At 37.5% G+C, this 8,365-nt stretch overlaps 4 protein-coding genes across 4 annotated transcripts; 2 read left to right on the forward strand and 2 right to left on the reverse strand.

Annotated features, from left to right (window-relative positions):
* Positions 1 to 281: 281 nt before the first annotated feature.
* On the forward strand, positions 282 to 2,138 carry LOC116160198. The gene is made up of 2 exons (XM_031473340.1): positions 282 to 620; positions 1,527 to 2,138. Exons 1-2 carry the CDS (start codon positions 282 to 284, stop codon positions 2,136 to 2,138), a joined length of 951 nt encoding a protein of 316 aa, XP_031329200.1.
* A 1,281-nt stretch (positions 2,139 to 3,419) lies between these two features.
* Positions 3,420 to 4,037, forward strand: LOC116160204. The gene has a single exon (XM_031473346.1). The coding sequence runs from the start codon at positions 3,420 to 3,422 to the stop codon at positions 4,035 to 4,037; it is 618 nt and encodes a 205-aa protein (XP_031329206.1).
* Positions 4,038 to 4,750: 713 nt separating this feature from the next.
* Positions 4,751 to 5,992, reverse strand: LOC116160217. Its single transcript, XM_031473364.1, has 2 exons — positions 5,264 to 5,992; positions 4,751 to 5,185 (listed from the first exon to the last, which is right to left on the reverse strand). The coding sequence occupies exons 1-2, from the start codon at positions 5,990 to 5,992 to the stop codon at positions 4,751 to 4,753; spliced, it is 1,164 nt and encodes a 387-aa protein (XP_031329224.1).
* Positions 5,993 to 6,022: 30 nt separating this feature from the next.
* On the reverse strand, positions 6,023 to 6,535 carry LOC116160227. The gene has a single exon (XM_031473376.1). It carries the CDS (start codon positions 6,533 to 6,535, stop codon positions 6,023 to 6,025), a length of 513 nt encoding a protein of 170 aa, XP_031329236.1.
* Positions 6,536 to 8,365: the final 1,830 nt, after the last annotated feature.

Consider the following 8,365-nt stretch of genomic DNA (forward strand, 5'->3'; position numbering starts at 1 on the left):
AAGGCGCGTATTCACCAAAAAATTCGGCGCGAACCGTTCGCAAGTAGTTCGTAAAATAGGCATCGACGTGTTTGCGAGCAGCTTACGAACACGTAGTGACGGGCTTTGGTTAGTTCGCCGGAAGTTACACGTAATGTCCACACTGAAAACAATTTTAACTAAAGCGCATGTTCTCCAACGGTTCGTGAAAAGTTCCGATTTATCTACAAGTTTGTGCATTGTCATTTGTCAATTCAGTCACCACCAGTGTTCAACGCGTCGTTATTAATACGTTGACAGTTATGGAGTGGAGTGAGGAAAAAGTGATCGAGCTTATTGAAAAATATCGGGAGAAGCCCGTTCTGTGGAATGTTAAATTAAGTGTGTACCGCAATAAAATAAAGACAAATGATGATTGGGTTGCGTTAGCAGCTGAAATTAATGTGCCGCGTGACGAAACAGAACGAAAAATGAAAACTTTATTAGCACAATTTCGTCGTGTAAGGCAGAAAGTACAGAAGATGGTAAAATCGGGAATGGGTACTGATGAAATTGATACAAGAGTATGGTTTGCATACAAAGCTTTTGCGTTTCTCAACGACAGAAATGAACCAAAAGCAACAATGGATACAATGGGACAGGTAAGTAAATACAGGACCATATTGTTTTCATATATTTAGGCAAGCATATTTTGCCACGGTACAGCACCCTCATTAGAAAAATATTCTGAGTATTCATCTCTAACTTCTTGGGCGATAACTGCCGATTTTCTAGCAACCCTTCGCAGAGGTAAAAGAGACGTTAAGTCTGCAGAGTGTTGCCTCCATTCGCCCTCAATCGTCCGATTGTCATCTTCAAAGTCAAAAGATCCGGGTGGAGCGTATACGTTGCGCGATGATGGACTTTTTTTAAGAAAGTTGTGTAAAAACACGCATGCCAAAGTCACAATTTTTGCCTTTTCAGGTTCTAACAGCATTGGTTTTCGCAACACTCGAAAAACTACTGATAATATACCGAATGCATTTTCTACGATCCTCCGCGCTCTGCTTGATCGATAATTAAAGATTCGCTTTTGTGATCCCTCTTCATGATTGCCAGGATAGGGTTTCATTATGTGTTCTTGTAACGGAAAGGCGTCGTCAGCTACATAAACGAAAGGCACAGCTGTGTTCCGGTTTGGCAGTGCACTACTTGATGGAAGATTGAGTTCCCCTGTACTTAATTTAGAATAAAAGTTTGAATTTCTGAACACTCTCCATCTGAAATCCTACCCTGGCATCCAACATCAACATATAAGAACGAATAGTCGCTATCCACCACGGCCATCAAAACAATGCTGAATGTCCCTTTATAATTGTGGTATTCTGTTCCGGTTTTAATAGGGGCTTGTAGAACAACGTGTTTGCCGTCAATTGCTCCCACACATTGTGGAAAATTCCATCTTTTTTTAAAGCCATCCGCAACCTTTTGCCACGATTCGATCGAATTAGGCACCTGCAACAACATGGTATTAAATAAATGTCGTATGTAATGTATCTCTTTTATAGGACAACAACGAAAGAGAAGTAAGTGAAGAAGAGGAAGGAGGAGATGATGACACATCTCAAATCGAACATCTGGATGAAAGCCATCAACCCGACAACCAACATGTCGAACAAGATTCTGCCCCCGTAGAAACTCAAAACATACGTGACACGTTCCCTCCACCTGCCAAACGTATAAAGAAAGTGGCCAGCAAACAAAAAGATAGTCGCCTTGAAGAAGCATATGGAGTCATGTCTATGCTATCTGCAAAGCGAACTGCTTCACGCGATGAGTGCGCACTGTTCGGTGAACAATTAGCATGTAAATTACAAAAATTAGACGATCGCAATAGACTTATACTTATGCATAAAATTAATACACTAGTTTTTGAAACAGAAATGAGGATCTCACGGCCAAGTAATATTTCAACCTTTAATTATACTCAAAGTGCAGATCTCATGACACAGCCATATCATTATATGCAACCATCCCCTTCATATTCACTACATGATGGTAGTTCTCCGATTTCATGTACACCAGTGATGTCTCCAAATCTTTCCGCACCGTCACCAGCATCAACTTCCAGTTGCGGCATGGAAGATATACAACGCGATGATGTTTATTCGATACAATAATATATCATTTAATTACCCCATTTGATTTTTGTATGTTTATTTTTCTTTCTTTTGAATAAATACTTTAAGTTTTTCTTACCTGTAGGTGTTCACTAAGCGCTGTTATAAGAGCTTGACAAACTTCTGGCACTATTTTGGAAATAATCTGCTTTGATATTTTAAATAAGTACATCAGACTGACATACGAGTCTCCTGTAGCCAAGTATCTTAGTGTTATTGCCAATCTTTCTTGTGCCGATATAGCTTTTCTGTAATTTGTGTCACGTTTGGATATTTGCGGTCCTACAAGGCGTAGTAAATATTCAAAATCGGTAGAAGACATGCGGCAAAAGTTTCTAAATCCACTCCCATCTTCAAGTTTTAACTCCGCTAGGAGATTGGCACCACCATATATTTTCCTGTTTTGGAAAAGACGCCTCTGCCAGTATCGTCTACGTGCGTACTTTCGGCTTAATTGATGAATAACAACGTAGGCAGCAGCTGCCAATAACAGATCATCGTCATCTTGCTCTTGTAATAACGACATCGTTAATTTAATGTACTGTACTTTAAAATATTTCGTATATGCACTTAAAACTCATAAACAAGCGTTTTACAACTGCGCGAGCAAGTGGTATGTTTGAACGTCCTCACCAAACTATATGTTCGTCGCTATTTTGTTTGAAGTTACCGACACTCGACGGAAAACTAGCGAACCTGTTCGCGAATAGCTCGCAAATTAAAATATACTCGAACCGTTCGTGGTCTGTATACGAACAGCTTGCGAACTGTTTACGAACAGCTTGCGATCTAATCTCGAACAACGTCTACATCGACACGCGAACGCGTTTACTACTGCTCGTGAGCAGCTCGCCGTTTTGGTGAATACGCGCCTTTTTAAGAAGGCACCTGAACACGGCGTTTCTACCAAAGTTCACGTAGGAAAGCTTCCTGTTTTGGGCGTCGAAAATGAAAATAGATTAGTGAAGCATATAAAAAAATTACAGTCGCTAGGATTTTCCCCCACGCCCTCATCTGTCAGAGAGAAATTGCATTCAGTTTGCAACAAAACTGAATCCTGCTTCTAAGTTTTCAACTAAGGAAGAAACAAAGGCCGCTGGAATGCACTGGTTTTATTCCTTCATGGACAGACACCCTGATTTGGCCGTAAGAAAAAGTGAAGGGCTTTCACTGGCTCGAGCAAAGGGCATGAATAGAGAAGAAGTGGATCAATTTTTTTCTTTGCTCCAGAGTGTTCTTCAGAAGTATGATTTAATAGGTAAACCACAGTGTATATACAATATGAACGAAAGTGGTATTCAAATAAACAACAAACCTGATAGAGTTATAGCCCACAAAGGCAGCAGAGCTTTTCACGTGCTAACTTCGAAAGAAAGAGGAGAGAATGTGTCCATAATTGCTTGTGCGAACGCCGAGGGAACATTTTTACCACCTGTACTTATTTTGAAAGGAGTTCGAAAAAATCAAGCCATTTTGCAAGGAATGCCAACGGGTTCAGATTTATATATGAATAAAAAATCTTCATTCATAAACTCTGAACTTTTTTTAAAATGGATGAAAGAAGTCTTTTCTCCCAGGAAACCTAATGGGCCCGTAATCCTGATATTTGACGGTCATAGTTCTCATTGTAATAATTTTGAAACTTTGGAATATGCAGAAACCAACAACATAATACTTTTGTGCCTGCCTAGTCATACTACCCAGGCAGTACAACCGTTGGATAGGTCATTGTTCAATCCCCTGAAGTCGGCTTATAAATTGGAGGCGGATTCTTACATGTTTCAAAGCCAGGACAAAACTATTAACAGAAATGTTATAGGAAAACCGATTGGTGCTGCCTGGAACAAAGCAGCTACCATTTCAAATGCCACTTCTGGATTTACTGCATGCGGAATATAGGTACCCTTTCAATAGATCTGTAATTCCAGATTATTTTTTCAGTATTTCTGACCACATGGAGAATCCAAGTACATCTTATACTGCAATCGAAACCACACAAGAGTCAGAAAATACAGTTAAAAATAGAAATAACAACAATCTTGACGTTGAGATAAACCTACCCTCAACGTCATCAAGTACTACTGCCTCAGAGACCCGTCCTACTCCAACTAAGGAATTGACAAATAATCTCGGACATTCTTTTTTCGAAAATGATTCCAATTATGTTTTTATATTAGATGAGCAACAACCAAATCTTGAGAACGAAATGTATTTGGCAGAGCAATTACTTTTAACGGACAATACCAGTCGTCAATCTCAAGCAGCGCCGCCGCTAGGCTTTAGGAGGCCTAAGGCAAAATGCGCCGAAGAGGCTTATGCTAGGTAGGGTAGTTCTCGGGAAAATATGGTAAACACAGATGTGATAACATAAAGGTAAATTTGTGGATGTAAACTGAAATTATGCATAATGTTAGGTATGCGTCATAAGATGCCCGTTTTTCTATACCTATTGACTAGTGTAAAGCCATAGCTGCACAATGAGCACAAATAAACATTATTATTATAATTATAAAAGTTATATAATAGTGTTGTTAGTTATTAGTATTAGTCATTCATATCATCACAACTTAGTGCTACAAGAAAAAAATGTATGACTGTATTAATATGCTTTCTTATAAATTAACTTTTCTGGCTTTCTTTGCTGCAAAGTTATCAATTAACTCCTCAATGTCTATTTCTTGCGCAACTTCACTCTCTATAGATAAGATTGCAAGTCCATTTAGCCGCTGTTCGGTCATAGTTGATCTCAGGTAGTTAATTATTAGTTTTAATCTTGAAAAACTTCTTTCCGCTGATGCAACTGTAACAGGAATGGTCAGCAATAATCTGTACGCAATTGTTAAATTTGGGTATGATTCTCTAATTGGATACAAATAATTCAGAGCAGCCAATGCAGAATCAATTTTATCAGGTACAGTGTGTTTAAAAATGTTTAACTCAGCAAAAAGTCCATTGCGATCTAAATCTTGGGACAGTCCATCTTGAAATGCATCAGCCAGTTTGTTGCATGATGCCTGTAAATCTGTCTCAGACATTTGTTGGAGCTTCTGAATATCGAAAATAAATTCGAATAATTCTGCATATTTTTTTAATTCAGAAAATCTGCACTGCATGTTTCGAATTGCAACGTCAACAACTGCCAGAAAATACGTTGTTCGAAATATATTTTTAGCGTGCTCTTGTGGATCTTCGATCTCATTTGCATTTAAGTTTTTATTCCGGCTTTTCCTTGTAACAGCAAACTTTGGTTCCTCTTGCAAATCCAATTCTGCAATCAAATCTTTTGCGGTCTTCAAAGCAGCTGCAAACCCACTTTCTCGATAATGTTCTAAAAATGTAGTTAAACCATTTAACTCGTTCAGGGCTACATCTAATTTCATATCTTCCGATTGTAATAATTTGCTAACAATATTGAACGCATGCAACAAGTCGTACCAGATGATTAAACTAAGAACAAATTCAAATGAGATAATATGGCTTTTCAGAGAGGTCGCTTCCGAATTTGTGAGAGGTTCATTTGTGGTGTTAGCAAGTTCATTCAAGGCATCGCTAACATTCCCTAGCTGGTAGCGTATAGGTTTTACACTTTCCAGCCGAGACTCCCATCTTGTTGTTGAATGAGGTTTCAAAGTCAAATTGGTGCAGTATTTTAAGAGAATACTCCATCTCTGAGTTGATGAGGAGAATAACGTGAATAGTCGTTGAATGACTCCAAAAAATGTCATTGCTAGAGGAACAGATTTCGACATATCACACAGAGCCAAATTGAGCTCATGTGCAGGACAAGCAATGTATATTGCCCGTTTATTGATTTCCAGAACTCTGCTTTGAACTCCTTTATTTTTCCCTTTCATATTCGAGCCGTTGTCATAAGCCTGCCCTCTTCAGTTCATGATATCCAAGCCATTCTTCTTTAACAAGATTTTTAAAACTTCTGTAATTCCTTCACCTGTTGAATCTGTTATATCTAAAAATTCAACAAATCTTTCAACAATTTCTGGAGGATCTTTTGTGATGTTCACATAACGAATGCTGAATGAAATTTGCTCTTTATGGCTTTTATCAGGAGTGCAATCGAGAATGACTGAATAATATTTGGCAATCCGCACTTCATCTAAAATTTTATTTTTTGTGGCTTCCCCTAGTAAACCAATCAACTCATTTTGGATGTCTGATCCGAGATAATGCACGCGGGTCTCTTCATCTCGGATTCTTCTCAGGTGTTCCTTCATAGGATCATCAAATGTTCCAATCATTTCAATTAATTTAAGAAAATTACCATTGTGTTTATCAAAGGGAACGTTGGACCTACCGCGAAAAGCAGAATTGGTTTCTGCAAGATACCGAACAACAGCAATAATTCTGTACAGCACTTTGCGCCAATGGTCTTTCTCCATATTTATTAATTTTTGATTAACTGCATCAATTGTAGATCTTGTTCCCAACCTTTCCTTCAGATCTACCCACTTCACGAAAGACTCAACATGCTCTTTCGAAGAATTGTGCTGTTGTAACTTTATAGAAAAGTCATGTTTAGAAAATTATTACAAAACAAAGGAGCAAGTGGATTGGATACAATGTATAGATTGCAGCAAATGGCTGCATGAAACGTGCAGCATGTACAATAACAGATGCAATGTATGTGGTCGTGCTGTTAGAAGACTAGAAAAAGCTGCAAAAGTGTCATCATTATCACTAAAATAGTGCAAACTAATTGGGTTCAGGTCGTTCAGGCTTCGAGAATTATTTTTTAATTATCTAGAGTTTGGTTTTGTATTAGTTTTTAGGCTTACTCGATGCTGCTTTCCTAAAAAAATATTAAAATCTAATCCAAAGTTATTAAAATTTTATTGAAAACATCTGGGGCAAATATCCCCTGAACTAGAGGCATTTCTCCCATACAAAAGGCATATATCCCACAATACTATAATTTTTTTAATACAACTTACTTGCCTATTAAATAATTATTAGCAAAAAAATATAGGTTTTTTTCATTGAATTTGTAACATTAAACTATTTGCAAATCAATATGCATAGGAACTTTAATTACAGTACCGAGAAAACACGATAATGAGCAGGGGCATATATCCCACATTTACCCTAGTCAGGAATATGCTTCACATGCTTTGGTATTCTTGCTGACTGGCGTTCGTTGGAAACAGATTATTGCATATCAGTTTACTGCTTCATCATATTCTGCCACAGAAATGTGTGACAAAATAACGTTCATTATTAATAAAAGCCGTGGTCTCAGACATGGGGCCCCAAAACAGAAGTGTGTGGAGGTTACTTGGTATTACTGCTAGTAAATATTCTGAAAGAACTATACACAACATCCATGTGATGAACTGAGCAATCAAAAGCTGTATTTATCTCCAGATCCGGTGCACATAATTGACGGTAACGTGTTTGAGCTCGAAGAGTCAATGGTCAAGAAATATAATCTGCCCTCTAACTTTGTTTCAATACATCGTGTACAAATAGTCTGCGAGTTGGATACATCTGATACATTAAAACTGCGTACCAAATTGAAAGAAAGTATGCTACATGCAACACATTTTCAAAAAATGAATGTGCGACTTAGTGCTAGTTTGTTGAATTCAGATGTAGCAGCAGCAATATATTTTTATGTCAACCAAAACATTTTGGAAAGAAGTTATGAAACTACAGGTTGGTTTTTAAATATATGACAGGACGTTACTGTAAATATGCTATTTCACACAATAATGAAGAAAAATATAATAAAACTATTACATTTATTCATTCTGTAAAGGAAATTTTTACAAATATCAATGTTAATAAAAGTTGGAAACCGTATCAATCAGGACTTTTGTTGTGCAGTCAAACTGCTCTTGATTTCCAGAAGGAATATCTGGAAATGTACGGATTTAAATTTGTTTTTTGAGTTGAAATCGCATGCGCATGGTTTAGTGTAACCTTGCTCAGTAGGATGATGTCGGCTTACGTTTCACCTTTCTATTGTAATGCACGTAGGCTATCTTGCAGATAAACTAGAGATTGATCGTATTTTAAAAGACTTGTCACGTGACATAATCCGCAGAAGTCTCCGATAGTGTTAGCTAAAAGAAAAATTGGTAAACTGCGAATGTGTGTTGATTATCGGGAATTGAATTCAATTCCAAAACGTGATAATTTTCAGTTTTCTTCTCCGTCTTATTGACGACCACATTGATAGGTGATAGTATAAGCAGTATTTTACTGTTTGG

This window comes from Photinus pyralis, unplaced genomic scaffold, assembly GCF_008802855.1.
Source record: "Photinus pyralis isolate 1611_PpyrPB1 unplaced genomic scaffold, Ppyr1.3 Ppyr1.4_LG1, whole genome shotgun sequence".
NCBI classification, from domain to species: Eukaryota; Metazoa; Arthropoda; class Insecta; order Coleoptera; family Lampyridae; genus Photinus; species Photinus pyralis.

What these genes read in the sequence shown, in the direction of transcription:
- LOC116160204 (XM_031473346.1), top strand. Translation starts at nt 3,420, where the DNA reads ATGAACGAAAGTGGTATTCAAATAAACAACAAACCTGATAGAGTTATA.
- LOC116160217 (XM_031473364.1), bottom strand. Translation starts at nt 5,992, where the DNA reads ATGAAAGGGAAAAATAAAGGAGTTCAAAGCAGAGTTCTGGAAATCAAT. An exon ending in TTCTGGCAGTTGTTGACGTT is followed by an intron (nt 5,186 to 5,263) that starts GCAATTCGAAAC and finishes TTCGATATTCAG; the next exon opens with AAGCTCCAACAAATGTCTGA.
- LOC116160227 (XM_031473376.1), bottom strand. Translation starts at nt 6,535, where the DNA reads ATGGAGAAAGACCATTGGCGCAAAGTGCTGTACAGAATTATTGCTGTT.
- LOC116160198 (XM_031473340.1), top strand. Translation starts at nt 282, where the DNA reads ATGGAGTGGAGTGAGGAAAAAGTGATCGAGCTTATTGAAAAATATCGG. An exon ending in CAATGGATACAATGGGACAG is followed by an intron (nt 621 to 1,526) that starts GTAAGTAAATAC and finishes TCTCTTTTATAG; the next exon opens with GACAACAACGAAAGAGAAGT.